Source organism: Python bivittatus, unplaced genomic scaffold (assembly GCF_059951505.1).
Source record: "Python bivittatus isolate LINGU-HERP-01145 unplaced genomic scaffold, Pbiv_v1 ctg000080_np1212, whole genome shotgun sequence".
Lineage (NCBI taxonomy): Eukaryota > Metazoa > Chordata > Lepidosauria > Squamata > Pythonidae > Python > Python bivittatus.
In genome coordinates this window covers 21,560,365-21,580,196 of record NW_028277035.1, presented here as the reverse complement: position 1 = coordinate 21,580,196, position 19,832 = coordinate 21,560,365, and the positions used below count along the sequence as shown (strand labels likewise).

Genomic DNA, 19,832 nt, shown 5'->3' with positions numbered 1-19,832 from the left:
GCCTTTCTTGGGGCAACTATGGGCAGGGTTAGATCTGAGAACCTGATATACAATACCTGTAAAGTATTAGTGGCGGAGAGCAGATTTCAAGTTGGAAAATGGCACCCCTAAAGAATGCTGAACAAATGTTGGGTTTACGTAATACAGAGAGACACAATTAGTTTTGCTTGTTTAAATCTGATTAAGCAAACGTTGCGTAATGCAACCATCTTCTACTTGCATGCCCTCCAAATGTGTGGATTTCAATTCCTGTATTTTTCATTAATAGCCATGTTGGCTAAAGAGTTTAGTGAGTTGATTTGTCTGCATCTGGAAGGAACCCTGAGAGAGAAAGTAACTAATATTAAAGTGGGGAGAATGTGTGCAATTTTTTTGTTTTTATTTTTTATTGTCTACATGCGTATGTTATGAAAGAGAATTTCATTTGGATGAATGCTGGATTTTAGACTTGTAGCTTTCCAACAACACTCTTACATTCCTGGCCAAGCTTTAGATTCAAGCACAGTGGTACATAAAGAGGGTACAGCCCTCTACAAAGCAACAAAACTCATATATAGACCCAATGTGTTGGACTCAGTGGTTGCAGTACCAGAAGGCGAATCTTTCTTTTTATGCTTGAGGTTCATGTACTTTATAAAAATAATTTTATTATAGTGTTTAAAAGAGAAATACAGAAAGAACATTATGCAAAAACAAAAGAAAACAGTAATATCCAGCAAATTAATTATGAAATTATTATTTTATGGATTGAGTAATTTAATTATTTATGGGGTATTTTAATTGTTTCCGGGCTTTTGATTTTTAATTGTGAGCCGCCCAGAGTCACCTGCTGGGGGAGATGGGCAGCATACAAATTTAATAATAAATAAATAAATAAATAAATAAATAATACCAAAACAAAAAACAAAAATGAAATTAAACAAATAAACAGAAAAACACTTTAAAGTTTTTTAAAAGCTTTTTAGTTTTAACTTATTTTTAACTTATTTTTATATTATTTTAACTTATATTAACTTTTTAACTTATTTTTAAGTTAAATATCACTTAAATATATGACATATTCATTTAATTCTATAATAATGTATTGCTATGCATAAAATTTGTCTATTCTTGTAAAATATTATGAAACCTATTCCAAATGGAAATGTATTGTGTCATTTTTTTTTATTAGTAGCAAAAATAGCTCAAAAATATATAAATAACACATTTCTTGAATCCAGTCTTTGATATCTGGGGTAATAGTACTTTTCCAATCTCTCAGTATAATTCTCTTGGTTATTCTCTACACTAATCTTCAAAATGTTCAGATTCCACAATTTTGAAACATAATTCAAAATAACATGGGCATCTTTAACATGAAAACATTTACCCAAACATCTATTTATGTATATTACAATATTCTTCCAAAAAGAAACCAAAAGTGGACATGCTCAAATAATATGAGTTAATGTACCCTCAAATTTCTTGCATTACCAGCAAAGAAAATCTACAGTCCATTCTTTCTGATACATTCCCTGAGGCGTCCAGTAGTTTCAGAATAAAATGTTTTGATGAGTTAATTTCAAGTTCAAGTCCAAAGAAGCAAACTTAATATTTTTAAGGTATTAAAAATACCTTATCAGGTATTCCAGCTCTTTATACCATAAATCATAAGCATAATTTTAATGTTAAATATATTTTCCAATTTTTGATACAGTTTTTAAGTCATTTTAATTTCAGCAACAGATTCAAGAATGATAGCATCTCAGGCAGCTTGAGGCAGCTGTGGTGTTTGATCCATGCTGAGAAATCAAAACATGCGTAGGTTGATTATATAGCCACTGATGTGTAGTAGGCAAAGAAAATTCTATAATTGTTAAAAATCATTAAAATAATAATTTTAATGGACACACAGTAATGGATAATCCAGACTTTGCCCAAGCTTTCTGATAGAACATCTTCCCACCTATTTTTAAGGAGAGTTTTCCACGAAGATAAATATTGGCATCAAAACTCAATCTACAATACATCCTAATAAAGCCCAAATATGTTTAGTTGCATGTAAGCCAGGAAATAAAAGACCTTTTTTTGCTATATGTTGACCTAAGTAATTGCTAGGATCTTAATGGAGATATATATCTTTCCAATAAAGCTCACAGAAATTATACCAGGGGATGAATCCTGCCCTCTGACAGGCAAATCAGCATACTCATTCATCCATTCTTCATTCATTCATTCATTCAAATCAACATATGAAATGGTACAAATAAAAAATCAGAGGATTCTGGCCCTGGGACTTTAAATTAGGCACCACCTTGAAGCAGCTGTAGTACTAATTAGGATAATGTGTTGGAGAGTTACCAGATGCAACTAGTATCATTTGAAATCCATAAACCTGCTGAGTTCCCAGACTAAAAGAAAAAATGATCAGTGTCTGGACTCAAGGTCATTGATAGGCTTCAGAATCTAAAAAGTATAAAAGATGAAATTATTTGAGAGTGGGCTCAAAATGTGGCATAACAAAAGGATCACTAGGGATCAATACCTTGAACTTTGAATGGGAAAGTAATCAATAGTCTGGAAAGAGAGAAAGAATACAGATCTCAGAGTGTTTTTCTGGCCACTTCACTTAATTAACACTGATTGACTGACAGGAAGATAAGCTGCAGAAGACAAATAATTACAGAATGCAAAATATAAGAACGCTGAGAAATGTTCAGAACATAGTCTAATTAGTTTGATCTCTTCTGTGGGTGGAAACACAATTGTTCCATTTTTCTTACCAAAAGAAAAGACTGGCCAATTTATGGGGAATATGGTGGGTTAGCGGGAAGTACTTTGGAAGTCAGACAATTGGTTACATTTCCAGTTCAAGGGGGCCAACTCTCTTTAACTTACTCAATGGAAGAAGGACATTAAACAATTAGCTTCTATTGCTGCTATAAGTGTAGGGTTTTCTTCTCCTATCCCTGGCAGGCTTCATGTCTTTAGCAACCCTGTAAAAGAGAAACAGAATATCTGAATTTCTCTATAACAACCATTCCTCCATGGATTGTCCTCAAATGAGAATCCAAGTCATAAGAACAGGTAAGATGGGTCATCCGTAGACTACAGACTACATATTTGATTTAATTAAAATAACACCTTTCAAATCATTTAATAAAAGTATTTTGGCTGTAAGCCCAAGGGTTTCAAGGGTTTTTTCCTAATATATTCAGGATTAGTGGGAAGGCTCCAACAGTAGATCTAATCTTTGAGTTCCCTCCTCCTATATTCAAAATCTTTAACAACTCATTTCAGTTGAATATTGGAGGTTCAGGGTTTGGAGAGAAAAGTTATGGGGGAGAATCATAATTATGGCATAGGAGGGTTCATTGGATCTGCAGATTTCAAAAGACACTGGATCCCAAATAATGACTCAAACACAGAGATGGACTTACATCAACTCTACAACTGCTATGAAAAAAATCCCAACACCCTCCCCCCAATTCCTGGCAATAGTCACAATCCCTTGAATATGAAGAGAGGGAGGAGAATGCTAGTCTTCCTTTCCATCCACCCTGCTTCTTCCACCCTGCCTGTAATCTTATTCATGCAAGTGTGTTATCCAGAGTATATGCAACAGGGGTACATTCCAGCTCAGAATGGAAACTTCACTGCTGAAGTTCAGTTCCTGGTAATCTACCAAGTCCAATAGATATTGGGTACAAGTACAGATCATGCGAAGCCACATTGACATTAGGCTGAGGGTGTTGTCTGAACCCAGATCATGACTTGGTTAGGATGGAGAGTCTTAACCATAACCTGAAACCATGGTTTACTTTTGATTTACTTAACTAGGTAGGGCTAGCAGGATGCAAAATCCAGATGATCACTACATGGCAGCAAAGTCTGCTGCCACCTAAAAGCCACATGGATTTTTTCAACTCAGATCTGCTCACGCTACCTAAACTATGGCTCTACATACTTACTTACTATTGTTTTATGTCACCTGATTTAAGCGACTTACAGCAAATCATATAATAAGTAACATTGCAGTAATTTGCAAATTATCAAATATATTTATAACCATTAATATAAATTCAACCTAAAACATGTCATCAAAACCATAACGGCTTATAAAATGAAGGCAGCCAAATTCCACCCAACCTCAGGTATATCTCCCATTCTTGCCTCTGTCCCCATATACACACTTAAAGATCTATGTTTTTCAAAGCTTCCTGAATATTAGAAGTGAGGGTGCAGGTCTTATGTCTGGTGGGAAGGCATTCCACAGGAGAGGAGCTCCTACAAAGGATGCTGATCTCTGAGTCCTTCTCATTGCACCTTAGGCGGGGTGGTGACTCTCCACAAACACTTCCTATTGTCCCCCTTCCAGCTTGTAAACGCAGAGCTAGGTTACAGGGATGGCCACTAGGGAGAAGCACTGCTGCCACAACAGCTCTGCCACATATCATCTGGGACCTGCTCTTGGAGTAAATCTCTCACCCATTCTTAATTTTAAGGTTTGCTTACTATAACCTGTGAATGTGCTCACGGACTGGCAGTGCCTCTGCAAAGGTTCAGACAAGAGTTTTTTCCAGGCCTATCTGGAGAAGTCAGGGACAGAATGCCGGACCTTCTGCATTCAAAGCATGTAACCTACCAGCTAGGTTATGCCCCTTTCCTTTTACTCTAGCAAACATCTGTTATGGTGGCCACCCAGTCCTATTAATGTTTACTGCATGTAACTGTTTACCTGAAAGTAAATATTTTAGAATAAAATTGGACTCACTCCCCAGTCAGTAGAGATTTTTGCTTTAAACTGCATCTCATACATACTTGTCAAAATACATTCTCATTGACCTCTGTAATACTTTTTGCAATCAAATAAGAATATTTGGGAAATGTTATAGACACCAGTCTCTGATATTTAACTGCAAAATGGAAAACACACAGGCATCCTTTGCCAGTCCTAAAAGGCTAAGCAAAGTTGGAACTGCTTAGGACTTCCAATTCATCAATTTCCAGTTAAACTAACTAAAATGTTCAGTTTCTGCTGTCTTTCACTGTTATTTTATTTTTACCCACCCACCGCCCCCCGTTCAAATTCTCTTTCACTGTTTGTGGAGTCAATGCAGGAAATTCCTTCAGAGTACAGAGAGGTCTCTACGCTGATTTAATGTCACCAACAATCTCTCACAAATACACAGTAGAGATTAACTTTGCCTCTAATAGTGAGCTCCTCCCTCAGTTTTGTGTGTTTTTTTTTTAAATCTTAGCAGAGATTCCTCCTTCCATCCAGCAACCGTTACCCGGTATATATCTATAATTAACTGGCCAGGGAAGGGATCTTGGGGTTCTGCAGCAAAGTACAATGAAAATGTCAGCCCAATATGCAGCTACTGAAGAGGCAAAGTTCATGTTAGGGATCATTAGGAAAGAAATCAAAAATAGAAGGGCCAAGATCCAAATTCAGGAATGAGTAAACTTACTGGGCCTTTAAGTCTTGTCCCAAAGATAATAATCCCCTAAATAATGGATGCTGGTAGGACAAAACCAAAACTGGATCCTATTTCATTTACATATAATTAAATTGGATCCTATTTCATTTATATATAATTAAATATTGATACAGTAACTCTCCAGTCACTTATTTAACAGTTTTCCTTTCTGCCATACTTAAAAATTACAATTGTATAACACCCTGTCCAATGTATTTTCTATTATAAAAGGGAGAAACGTTATTCTGTTAGGACTTTATATTCTAACCCCAACAATTTAGCTGTGAATGCTCAGCTTATTTCTTTTTAGAACAATTTTTTTTAATCTGTTCAATCATGTCCGATTCTCAGAGACTGTCTGGACAAGTCCCTGCAGTTTTCTTGGCAAGATTTTTCAGAAGTGGTTTGCCTTTGCCTCCTTCCTAGGGCTGAGAGAGAGGGACTGGCCCAAGGTCACCCAGCTAGCTTTGCACCTAGGTGGGACTAGAACTCACAGTCTCCCAGTTTCTAGCTTGATGCCTTAGTCACTACATGAAATTGGCTCTCTAACAATCTAAGTTTTAAAATGTTTAAATTTTAAATTACAAATTTTTAGATTTAATCTAAATTAAATAAAATAATCTAAAGTGTTCTAAATAATAGAACAATCTCTCTATTGTTCTTTAGAACAATGAGAAAACTTTAATTGATCACTTGTTGAAACTCTTGCAAGAGAACAAGGCTTGGGTGGATCAGAAGGAAAAGCAGGACCTTGGTGACTTCCAAGCCAATGGAGAAAAAGCAGCCAGCTAATCCTGCAGAGCTAAAAAAGCACCTGGCTAAGAAGAGAATGGGGTTCTCCACAGCCTCTTCAGAACCTCCAGGCACTCACTGCACATGGAGGCTTATCTTTTCTTCACGTTTTGTTTTTGCTTCTGCTAGTAATAATTCATGCTCTGATGCATTCAAAACATTATTTTTATTTAGTCAACCTACAGGATTTACAACTGTCTCAAGAGAAGACATTTCTGTCACTTTGGATGGTAACCTTCCTCTTCCAATATTTGCATGTAACAAAAGACTGGCCTCCTCTCCTGATGTGAGCGATTTCATCTGGTGGTCCACTAAATTTAAATTGTTGTTAAATAATGGGAAGGCTGGCACTAGGGAACTTTCTTCAGCCAGTCTCTGAAAGTATCAGCATAATTACTATAACATGACTTATTTATATAATTTTACTGCCAGAACAGCTGTTGTATGATGCAATTTATTAGGATCTGTGATGTGTTTCCTTTTTCATGGCAGGTTTCTTTTTTATGCAAGACTTTAGGACTTTAACTTGTTTCTTTGATGTTATTTGTATGTACATTACTAAAGTTAAATATGAAGGATTAATTATGTGTGTAGTTTTTTCAATTAAGATATTGTGACCTTTAATTTACTGATTAGGGATGCCAGAAAATTAATATTTTAAATATTTAATTGAACAGTGCTTTGGGAAACTTAATATTCTACTGACATTATTGTACCAATAGGTATATGCCAAGGCATTTCTGAACTCAGTATAAAATGATGGTTTTAACGTCTAAAAATCTTAGTTCGATTCTTTCCAACCTGTGGTCTGGAGACCAATGGTGATCTGTGAAGGTACTGAAGATGATTCCTGCAGTATGCATACGGGTAACCACATCTAGTAAAATCTTGGCATTTTTACCCGAAAGCTCATGATATCAGGTTATTCCTTGTCTGAAGAAGATTTGGAACATTTCAGGTAGGAAACTAAAAATCTTATGAGCTTTGGTGATTTCACAGAATTTCAGCTGTTAAAAAAAATGTAAAAAGCGTGGGGTGTGTGTGTGTGTGTGTGTTGAATTGTGCCTGATGTTGATGGCTTTTAGCTGCAATTTTATCAAAGGTATTTTACACTGAGAATGACCTCATATTGATTTTTGCCAATTTATGACAATACCGCAGGCTTCACCAATTTGGTATCCTCCGTATTTGTTTAACTTATACCTTATTAAAATAATTTCTATCTCACTTTAATTTTGATAGAAAATCCCTCCTAACCATTACCCTCCAACCTATGAAATTGCAATTGTTTCATAAAGTCATAAAGACCTGGCTGTTTCAGTGGGCCTTTGGAATCTGTCCTAGATGGTGATTGTGTTGTGATTGTTTTTCAGTGTATTGGATGTTGTTTATTATATTGTTCTGTTTAATTTTTTGATCTGGTTACTGATCTGGAGGTCTGTAAGCTGTTCAGTCGGACATGACAACCTACATATAAACCAGTAATATAAAATCACAAGGAAATACACCAAAAACCATCAATAAAAGGTTACATCAATAAAGTATTACTGACACCTAAGGCTAGTGGCAAGATTGATAGAGAAATGCATGGGTAAACAGGTAAGTCATCAGTTGACAGCAGAAACTCTCCACACTTGGAGTCTGCCTGATTTCCATGGCAAGATCATTCTATATTGAAGGAGCCACAATAAAGCGTACCTTCTTTGCACATTTTCTAAATGAACATTAGTAAGCCAAGACTTTGTTGTCGTCATCATCGTCGTCGTCGTCATACTTCTTTGCAGAAGACTTGTGGAAGATGGTTTCTCAGATAACTGCTTCCTTAAAGGGCATGCTGCTTGGAGGAATATGGGAGCTCTAATAAGAGGGATAGCAGATTGAAGAAAGATGCCATATATATGATATTTTATCTATACTCTGTGAATCATAAATAATCTAGATTAGCAACTAGTTCTAAAGCTAACTATTCATTGTGTATATTGGCTGAATTAATACAAAATACAAACTAAGAAAATGTCATTTGTAATTAACCTGAAAGCACAGGTCATGATGGACGGAGAAGCAATGCTACTAGGGAATTTAGGAAACAAATTTTCATTCGTTTTTCTTTGGCACTTTCTATTCCTCCACAATGTTTCCCAGAACAGATGTCTTCTTGCAAATATCACGTCTGCTTACAGTTAACCGCAGATGTAGCTTTTCTCTAATAGACTGTTGGCTAGATCTTGGTCTGGAAAGAGTAAAACTTTATTCCTAGGAGACAGTGATGATTCATAGCTTATGCCACCATCTTCATGGCAATAGACCTAGCGATCATTAACTGGAGAACCTGGAAATGTGGAATTTAAATGAGCTCTAGACATTCACTGTGCCTAATAAGTCAATATCACTGCTTCTCCAGCATTTTATGACACACTGTCCATGAGCCAGCTGCTTCTCTCAAATGTCTATATGCTTCAGAAAATATATGCATTTGCAGTTAATTTCCATATGTAAAAGACACTAGAAGGGAAATGTGAAAGCCTCCCAATTTTAAGTGTTAATTTCACAGTTGACATGTTGCGTCACATCTACGGGAGTTCACCAGGCTATTTGGTCACTGAAGTGCAACAGGCCAAATCTATCCTGGCAATAAAATGTAAAAGCAGTGGTAGTTTTAAATGAGTCAGCAATCCTATTCACTTTTCTTATTCTTTGTAGGAAAAAGTGTTAACCAAACATAGGGGAGCAGGTCATTCCTATTCTGGCTTTCAGTATGGCCCTTGATGTAGCATGTTATTTTCAACTCTATCCATTTGTTATTGAGCTTTGAGAATAAAGCATACTGTAATATTGCTCACTTTATGAAAAAAAAATGATGTAAAGCTTTAGCCTTTATTTGCAGGGGAATCCTATGTGGAATGGTCGCAAACAGCATCTATGAGAAAGAGCTAATTGATACAAATAGATAAAACAATAACAAAGCTCTCAAGAGACTGGTAAAATTCCTGCAGGAATTTTAATAGAGTAGCACCACTTTACATTCAGAGGGAATGCCTTTTTGTGGATCAGCTACTGAATAAAACATCCATTGCAAATGATCTGCTTTGCTTCCTTTTTGCTATTAATAGAGTGGAAGATAAGAATAAAGAACATAGCCTTAAGGTGTGCTAATTTTCCTTATTTAACATACTATGCAGGGGTTGTTTTTTGAGTGTTTATTGTTTCATGGTGCAAGGCAAATCACCTCTATGTGGAAATGCAGGTCAGAATGGTTTCTCTTAGTTTGCATTCTTATGTCGCCTTGCCCTGAATATAATCTGAAGCACTGACTTTAAAACAGCAAGTATTTGATCAGTGATACTTGAATGCTGTAAGGTAATTGATAAAGGTGTTGGAGAAGGACCATAAAGCTTCAGATTCAACTCCACTCTCAATTGTGGCAGCATCTTAGATATCTTTGGCATGGGGATGCTATCTCAGCCTAACCCACAGGTTTGTTATGGTGGGGACTTACACTTTCAGAGACAAGAAAGGATATACCTGCAGATGCAATAAATGAATCATAAAATTTACCAATCTCTATGTTTAATAAGTAGATGCAAGTGGATTGTCCAACAGCTAATTATAAATCTATTTTATTTCAATCAGATGGGATCTCCAGGTCTTCCCATCATCTCTATCACTGACTAGCAAGTGGTGAAAGAAAAGAATATGTGAATTATGAATAATCAAGCAGTGTGGTGCCCTAATTTCCCAACTAATTCAAATTTGGGCAAACCTTTATTGTTGAAACAACTCAAAGGATCATTATCTTTAAAAACATAAGTTGGCAATTCTGCTTGCCGTATTTTATGATTCAGCTATAACCTATATTACTTGACTCATAAATTTAGCTCCTCTTTACTGATCTTTGTTAATAAATTACAGTAAGTTCCAGAAAAAATTATTCTGCTAGAACTGGTACAGATTTACTATGGGTTACTATATAGAGAATCTGTTTCCTGTCACAGTTGCAAAATTAATACTAAGACTATAAGAAGAGTCGTATTGGATCAAGCCAAAGGCTTATCTAGCCCAGTATTGTGTTCTATGCAGTGGTCAACTGGATACTTCAAGGAAGCTTCTAAAAAAGACATGGGCGGATAGCCTTTTTTCAACGTGGCTTCCTAAAATTGCTATTTAAGGCATCTTGTCTAAATTAAAGACAAGCTCTAAACAAATGTATTCAGTAATTAGACGTTATTATAGAATCTGCAGCATTCTTCTCCAAGAGAAAATCTATCTGTGTGGTCATTAGGAGTAAAAAAACGTGATGACACATAATCAATCTCCAGGAGGCACTCAGCCCAGTTTCCCATGAATGGCAGAGCATGTATGTGACAGAGAAAACAAAGAGTCGGAGACAATGCAGAACGAAAGTAATGAAGATATGCAAACTTGTACACTGCAAACTTCAGTCACCATCAGATCCTGTTCCATCCATCATTGCTTGTTGCTCTTATTTTTTTTTTCCCCAGCTGAAATGAGTGGTTTCATTTATGGTTGCTCTGATCTGGATGTAAGGACTGACTGGGAATTGCTGGGTGAAATCTTATCTGGAAATTACCCATAGAAATTTTCCAACATTTCTGACTCTTGAAGTAAGGAAACAAGATACAGGTGGTTTGCCTAACTCTAAAAACTAGAAAAAACTTATTAGGAATGCTTTAGGGACATTTGATGAGAACTCCAGTCTATTCCCAAGTGCACTTAACTCAAATTCTTCTTGAGGTGGGCATTTCTGGAATGTAGTTCCCAGCAAAAGCCTTGAGAAATATATTGAAATCATCACTTGCTGCCTTGATATTGAAATTTAACTGACAAGGCTGATAACTGCTGCTAAAGAGTAATAGTCCCAGTGTTTCTAATAATGTCTAGGCTGCCTTTAAAAATATTCATACTATTCTGGAAATAATCAGTTTTGAAAGCTATTGTGAAAAAACTGTGATGGTATTTTATAATACTATCTCAATCTACAAAAGGTACATTGTCAACGAGATGGAATATAAGACATCTAACTCTGTATCAGGAACAGGCAACTAGTGGCCTGTCTGTGGCTTCTGCAGCACTCCATTTGTGGCTCCAAAGCACTCCAGAATTGTTCTATTAAAGGGAGTTATCATCTTCCCACCCTTCTCCTGCCAAAATAGAATCTATGTCCTGAATCAACACAATTTCTCAGTCTGGGGGCTTACAGCTATGTTGAACTGTATCTCCCATCATCCACATCCAGCTCTTCCCACAGTCCCAAGTTTCTTCTCTATTAGTGCAACTGTTTTTAAAATATGCCTTTAGTTTCTACTTCCTGTATTTTGATATGTGTACACTCATCATAATGGAATTACGGAACACAGAACAATGTACATAAACAGCTAATCATAAACTTTTGTATAGAGCTATCAAAACACTTTCTTAAACTCTGTTTTGCCATCCTTATGAGAAGTAGTGGTTTACATCAAATATGGTCATGATAATTTGTCTGAACAGTTAGAACTAATTCTTACAGCTTTTATTGTTCACTTGAACTGAAATTGGATAGACGCCAGGGCCTTGGAAATGTAATTCCTGTGCATTAAACCAACTTCTGGTAATGAAAATAAGTTTGGGTGAAGACTAGCATAAAATTAAGACATTTGAAGATGTTTCTTGCAGAAATGCTGGGTTCATCTTTAACTATCCCTAGCTTAAAATACATGCTGTTGCTCATTTTTTTCCTTATGAAATGGCTGCCCATTTATTCAAAAGGACATGGAACCAGAATGGTAAGTGGGCAGAGTAACGGCTTCAGAAGACCTCAGAGAAAGACTTCTATGATGTTTCTGTTTGTTTCTGAAATACATTAGATTAAAATTTACCAATACAAAATGTAGCGATGGGTGGAATGTAGCCGCAAATGAAATGCCCTTGGATAGTCTCTGTGGCAGTCTTCCTTTACCTGGTACTCTCCAAATGAGCTGGGATAGCACATACTGGCTGGGAATTCTGGGAGCTGCAGTCCTAACATACCTAGAGGTGTCAAGTTGGGGCAAGCTAACAGACATCATTTATACCAGGCAACACAACTTCCCCTTCCCAGGCCTCCTGTTCCATACTGTCAGCATGATACAAATGTTGTTAGTGGATTCAATAGCCAGAAACATCACAACTGGAATAACCGGTAAGCCCAGCAAAATACAATTCAATACAACAAAAAGCTTCTGGGATGAAAAACGTCCTTCAAGAAAAGCAACATGAAGTACCCCTAAGCTTTTACAGCTTTCTATTTCAACCCCTCTGAAATGTCCCTTATGTATACAGTCCTATTTCTTCATCCCCAAATGCATATTCTCCAAATGATGTTGCATAAGAAGTTAACGAAGTTAAAAATAGGTAGAATCCATAGAAATGACTCTTGCTCAGTTTCTTGCTCAGATTGTACTTTCTTATCATGTACTTGGGGCATATTTGGACTCTTGCCCAGAGCCTTGGCTGCTCCAGCTGTAAATTACTGTTACACTGACCTCCTGCAAACACAGCATTCTTAATCTCAGGCTCACGCCAGGTTGAAAATCAGCTGGGGCACACAGTTCATGGCCAGAAAAAAAATATTCAATTCAGAAAAAGACTTCTCACATACTCCTTTCCCACTTGGCAGCACCCAACCGTAATCCATCGTGCTCCCTTGCCACATAAGTCTGAACAATCAGGGTAGACGAGTGAGCATGTTTTAGCAATTTCAGTCTAAGCAAACAGAACATGTTCTTAGTTACACTGGCACAACCAAGGGGACATTTTTTTGCTACAATGCCAGTTTCCAGCAAATCCAAGTCATGGTATAAAATCAATTATATCCTGTTAATTAGCTTTTGCTGATTCTGTAGTCCCATACTTAAGTCAACACCCACCTTTTGCACAGTTAATTATTAGGATTATCTAACACAGCCTTCCTCAACTTAATAGCTTTCAGATGTGTTGAGATTATAACTCCCAGAAATTCCAGCCTGTTTGTTAGGCTGTTGGAGAATTCTGGGAATAATAGTTCTAACACACCTGGAAGGCACCAAGTTGGGAGAGCCAAACAATTCAGTAAGACTCCACACTCTTCATCAATTTCTTTTACTGTCAGCTGCTTTTTAATTTGGGATGTTCCTCCTAGCATTTAATTAAAATATGCCTCTATGCTTTCTGTCTGGCTGTTCCTGAAACTGTGTTTATATCTGACATTTAAATTATCTGGAGTTCATCATGATTTTCCTTGTAATAAACTTATTATATTTTAGGTCTAGGCCTTTACAAACTGAGTCTATTTTATGCTGTTGACATAGGATCAAGGAGCACTTCCAAACCACAAACCTATCAAAAAGAATCCAATTCTTTTCAAAAATCCCAATTTTCAAACTACTTTTTATAAACCAACTGAACCTGTTCAGTTTATTGGTTTTCATCTGAATTACCATTTATTTAGGCCATGACATGAATTGCAGCTAAGAGAAGCAAGCTGGTGGGAGAATAGGAACTCTTTTTTTAAAATCACTATACCCCACCACCTACTCATCTCAAAACAAGGCCTTTGTGATGAGAGCAACGAGGCTGAATAAGAGGAGGAAGGAATGCATACTTTCTGAAACCTGGCTTAGTACTGTACAGTTGATCCTTGGAAGGTGGTGGCTGGGTGGCGAGAATCTGTATTGATGTAAAGGCCTTAGAACAAAAAAGTATTATAGCAGAATGAAATAACTTAGTGGAGGGTAGAAAAGATGAAGATTTGCAAAGTTGTGAAGCAATTTGGAGGGTCAGTATCTGTGAGAAAATGAACTAGTTGGACCTTACAGAAAGTCCAGTCTTCAAGAAAGAAAGTTTGAAGATTCTGGATCACTGAATAATTCCTTTATTGATGAGAAAGACATTTTTTGTTATAGGAAAAAGAAGGGTAAGAGAGGTCATATTCATAGGATTAATATGCTAGAGGGGCAGAGTCCCATGGAGTCCAGTGTGGAAAAACTTTTAGACTGCTGTGTGCTTTCAGAAGGAAGGCTTCTAAGGGGATTACAATTGATCATTCATACTTCAGAGAGTTGAAAACTTTTTCAAGCTGTCATTTCCTCTTTCTGCAAAATTTATGGTCACTACACATAGCTTTCATCTGTCATTTTATAATTGTTAGTTTACATTGAGCAGTCAATGTTCTCTTTTTCCTTGTTCCATTCCCTTTTTCTCAGCTGAGCTGCTGCCCTGTGCCCCATTTTTACATATGTGTTCTGTAAAAGCATGTATGTGAATTTAGGTTTGCTAAATTGTTAATTATGCTATTCCTCATACAATCATTCAATTATTTCTGATTTACTTTTTACAAATTCAAAATTAGATCTAGAGAATTACAGCTGAACATGGTCCCAAATGGATGCAGTTGTTACTATGTAAGCATCGTTAGGGCAACCAGATGTGGGCTACCAAAATCCAGACAACCACCGGGTGGCAGAATAGAGATACATAAAGCTGCTTTTTAAAAAATTTATATTTGTCTTAATTTACAAAATATGAAGAAAAAAATGCAGAAAAAAGTATGGTATGGTATGGTATGGTATGGTATGGTATGGTATGGTATGGTATGGTATGGCATGGCATGGCATGGCATGGCATGGCATGGCATGGCATGATAGGAAAGAATCAGTTCAGCTTCTAAACATAGCAGCCAGCCTAGACCAAGTACAATACTGGTCAGTCTTTCCACTATGAAGATATCCAATTCATAAGCAGAAAGCAAACAATTATAACCAGTCCAACACAGTAAGCCCAAGGTGACACTGTCTTTCCATCAGAATAATCTTTGTTATACTCATGCTCAAAAATAGACTTGATGGAAATTTATATGATTAGTGTCGTCAATGACTTTTAACACTCATTGTAGTCTGGACACAAGTGACTGTTGCTCCAGCCTGGTCAGTGGTGTTGGAGGACAGAGGGTTAAGAGATAATTCCTTTCAACTGCACCCTTTGAAGCTGCTTTCAGAATCTGCTGTTTGGTCTGTGAGGGAAAATAAAAGTATATATATATTATCATTCCATTTACTTAATGGAACAAAAGAGCAACTTCCCTGGTGAATTTTCATCATTAAAACGTGGGGGGGGTAGTTTTAGGGGAATATGGTTTATCATTTTTACAATTATGACGCACGAAATAACTTGAGATTCTGTAGCTTTAGAAATCAACTTTCAACTCCTTATTCATGCAAAATGTTCCATAATTCAAGCCTATTTTGCATGAATAAGGAGGTGAAGCTTGATTTCTAAAGCCGATATGAATGTCGTATGAAGGAAGGAAAGCTTATGTGAAAATCAATGGAATCCTTAGTGAATGGTTCAACACTGACCAGGGACTAAGACAAATTGTATCATATCTTCTTAAATATACTTACAGATAAAAGTATAAAGAATACTTGCAGTGACATTAGAGGGTTGTTGATCATGGTTCTTGAATTCATGTGTACTTTTGTACACAGACAGTTGACTTAGAACCCAAATGACTTGTAGTGAGAGATAATTGTACAATGTCACGAACATTGTGTTTTACAAGAAAATGAAGTAATCAATTGCAAGTATACATGAACAGGGGAAAAAAACAGAGCAAGAAGAAGTGACTGGGTTTGTTTTGAACTAGAGGTGTATTATGATTTGCAAGGATGGCAATTGACAAAGAGAAATAAGACAGTGGAGACTTTTATGCTTTTTTTACTATATACGCTAAAACTATTTACATCAAGTATTTACAACAGGAATATACAACACAATTGCAGTATTTACCCGATGGCAGGTTTCTTCCTAAGTCTCCTTCCCAGAGACTATCCCCCTCTAGCTCTCTTGCTTCCTCCCCTTTTCATTCCCTCCCCTATTTCTGATTGAGTGAAAGGAAAGGAATGGACTGATTTACTGTAGTGTGCTCAGCATGGCTTGACTTTTCTCCTGGAACTGCTCAGCTGAACACCTACTGCTTCTCTGTTGGGGGAAGAACCTCTCTCAGGGTCTTTTGCCCAGTCCTTCCCCAGAGCCCAGGGTTTTGCCAACAGACAATCCCCTCCCTCCCGTCTTGGGTCTTGCGTGGAGATGCCATCTGCAGCCAGTCATGTCCCTCCTTCCCATCTTGGTGTTGGGTGAAGATATCATCTCTCTAGGTCTTCTCTTCCACTCTTCCAGTGAAGCCACCTGTGGATCTTTCTTCTCCCTTCCCAACCAGGAATTGACAACTGCTCTACACACTCCTGTAACTTCGCTCTCCAATTTTTCTCTCCAGCCACTGTTTTGCACAGAGTTTTTTCTCTTCTTTTCTCCTCTCTTCTCTCTCTCCAATTTTGGGTCAGACCAGCAGCATGTCCCCAGCAATTGAGGAGGTGGGTGTCTCCCCATCTATATACCCAACACATGGGACTGCTGTCTTTACATCTCCCTACAACAGCCCTAGCTAGCAGCCAGGTCAACTCATCAGCCCTCATGACAGCACAGCTGCCCTTCAAAGCCAGAACTGAGCTCCTTCTCCCCTTTTTTCACTCAATTTGCTGATTTCCACCAGCACAACTGCAACCATGCAGGCCACTAAAAACCCATATGTCACATAGGTAAATTTCTGTATCTACTAGAATGTTTACTAAAGATGCAAAAATGGAAGGTGAACTTTTAAGATGTCCACATGCTGGTAAAAATGTACCGGAGACAATGTGGTCTGTTGTGAGGAATGAAAGCTTATAGAAAGAAATGAAAATGGCAGTTAAAACAGCATGCTTCTCCTTTCCCCTGGAAAAAATTGGAGAAATTATTCATCTAATTTCTCTACCCATAAATGTGGTGGAGAATTCTGGAAGGCCACTTGTGCCCAGTTCTGACAGCCATTTCTTTCCTCTCAATGAATGTTTTCGTTTACAAAATGCTCTCAACCAGATTACGCTAAAAGAGACTCCTAAGGACCACTACTGAATTATAGAACTAGCCAACTCCCCTTAAATCAGTAGAAAACCACACTGGCACGAAAACTGCCATTCCCATTGCAATCTCCACCCTCCCTCTATTGTCTCAGTGCGTTGCCAGTCATATCACTTCTGTCCAAGGTCATGCGTAACAAAGTCTAATAGATTTTACACACCTTGAGGCTGCCCTTGGACAGTATAAGAGAAAGGAAAAAAAATACTATTTTAACTACAACTAAAGACGAACTGAGCCTATCCCACTCATGGGCTGAGGATGAAATGAAGGTATGTCATGGAGACACAGCAAAAGTAAGAAGTTGCCAAGGTGTGTTTGTACCACGGTTAGGTATAAGCGAGGATATGGCCACAGACTAAGTGACTGAGCTGGTAGTTCAAGTTGAACTGTGAATCCTAGTGTGTAAATTTATTATTATTTATTTGACTTGTCTCCTGCCTTTCTACCCAGTGAGCAGAAGCCTCTAAACTCTCCAAACTTATTTTTAATGTGTAGCCCAGTTTTCCCTGGTTTTTCCCCCATCTCTCTGCATGATCTTGTATATATAAGGGACTGCCAGTCCACATGCATGAACTAGCTGTTCAGATTAACAGTTGTATGAACTTGTAGTGCCATTTCATCTCAAATCACTGATAACCATGCTGGAGGTGGTTAGTCACATGTATCCCATTTTCTCTCTCAACAATGTCAGTGAAGTCATATGATGCCCTGGGAATTTTCACCAAGGGTTGTTTTTCACTGAATAAGCCATTTGCCTTAAGGCCCAAAATGTATTCTTCTCAAGTTTGGGAAAGCATCACTCTGTCATTTCATGAGAAATGCCTCTCAAGCAAATTATACATTTTGTTGAACAGCAGAATATCATTCTAATCTGAAAATTCTCTGTAAACAATTATTTGTACAGTGATTGTCACAACTGGACTTCTAAATGTTTTAGCCGCTGGATGGAATAGCTACCCTAAAAAGAATATTCATGTAAACATCCTTTGCAGTTTAAAGTGGTCAGACACCCTGGTAATGTAGACCCTATTCACACTCATGTAGCCCATGATGTTAAAACATGAAAAGCATATAAGGAGATCTCATGTCAGTCAGTGCAATCCCAGGTGCTTTGCTGTGTGCACAGAGCTGCTCTGATATGTGAGTTGTGGAGCACAGCTATCAAGTATGTGGGTGGTGGGGGTATATATGCAGTTGGGCAATACCCTATCCATCCTATTTGACCTCCACTACAGAAACTTTCCAAACTGCTTACTCATGAATTTCATAGAAAACTGGATTCGGAATGAGTGACACAATACTTGTGTCCATTAATTCCCTGGCCAAAATTTGGCCTGTCTGTAAGGCAAAGTAGGCAAAGAGGTGCAAAAGAATTGCTACAAGTTTGACATCTGGACTCATATTAAGGACAAAGTAGTATCAGTGCATTTCAACCTCCCAGGACACTGCATTACAGATCTCAAAACAGCCTTGATGGAAAAAAGGAAGGCCAGTTTGGCCCAGTGGTTAAGGCACCAGGCTAGAAAGCAGGAGACTGGGAGTTCTAGGCCTGCCTCAGGCACGAAAGCCAGCTGGGTGACTTTGGGCCTGTGACTCTCTCTCAGTCCAACTCACCTCACAGGGTTGTTTATTTATTTATTTATTTATAGAAGGAGGAAGGAGTATTAGGTACGTTTGCCACCTTGAGTTATTTATAAAAAATAATAAAGTCAGGATAAAAAAAATCTAAACAAAAGAGCAGCACAACTGAGCAAGAGGCTGCTCATCAAAGGGTTTCAGGCTATCTCAGAAAGTATCAACAAACACAAGGGCTTTTTTAACACATTACAAATTCCTAATTGGTAAAGTAAGGGTAATCTGTCTCACATGTAACCTGCTCCGGCCTAACCAATCTATCTTCTCCTCACTTTCTCACCCTCCCTCATCCCCATTTAAATCCTTCATCAGTTTAGCCACCCCACTGCATGGGATGAAGTGAGCTGCTGCTGGGGACACAGGTATGCCTTTTAATAAAACGTGTTAATCTGAAAAGGTGCTACCGGACTCCTGATTTTTGGCTGCCGTGGCTCTCCTCCTGCAATTCTCTAGCAGGTCTTCCACCATCTGCTGCCCGCCCTTGGGCTCTGTAGGTCACATATGAAAGAGTTATTTCTGGTGCTCTGTTTTCTCTCTGCCGGGAGAGAAAAAGCCACAAACATTACAAACGGTACTTACGAAGTATTTTGCAAGCTAAACCGAGCGCTCCGATTTTGAAAATACCACTTCAACGTATTCGAGGTATTTCGAAAGTATTTTGAAAACGGTGATACCTGGCTTTAGGAGACAGTGCGCAACCCGCCCGCAAGCACATAAAAAGCCTTCTGTGCCCCCTGAACCTTTTCGCAACGTCTATTACGCATATATCAAATTGCGGGGTAAAGTATTACAGAGTCTGAGGCTAAAAACTTAGAAGAGAGGCTGTCCATCCGGCTGACGCCTTCGCTTTCTCGTGTCCAAAGGCGGTCAACTCCCGCTTGCAACTTCCGAGAAGGTCTCTCCCAGTTGCAACTTCTCAGCCCCCTCCGCGGACGTCTCCGGAGGCCGCCTCAGCTCGCCCCGCCGCCTTGG

The 19,832-nt window shown here is 38.0% G+C and overlaps 1 protein-coding gene across 3 annotated transcripts; it reads right to left on the bottom strand.

Moving 5' to 3' along the window:
- Positions 1-1,135: 1,135 nt before the first annotated feature.
- LOC148216638 (uncharacterized) lies at positions 1,136-19,798 on the bottom strand. Of its 3 annotated transcripts, XM_088133646.1 has the most exons (4): positions 19,652-19,770; positions 19,265-19,395; positions 7,953-8,111; positions 1,136-2,975 (listed from the first exon to the last, which is right to left on the bottom strand). In XM_088133646.1, exons 1-4 carry the CDS (start codon positions 19,688-19,690, stop codon positions 2,903-2,905), a joined length of 402 nt encoding a protein of 133 aa, XP_087989772.1. In that variant the 5' UTR covers positions 19,691-19,770; the 3' UTR covers positions 1,136-2,902. The 3 variants fall into 3 exon arrangements, 1 of the variants encoding a protein (XP_087989772.1); XR_015794722.1 differs by lacking the exons at positions 1,136-2,975; positions 7,953-8,111 and adding an exon at positions 13,989-15,279 and having other exon boundaries at positions 19,265-19,668; XR_015794723.1 differs by lacking the exons at positions 1,136-2,975; positions 7,953-8,111 and having other exon boundaries at positions 15,968-19,395; positions 19,535-19,798.
- Between the last annotated feature and the right edge of the window lie 34 nt (positions 19,799-19,832).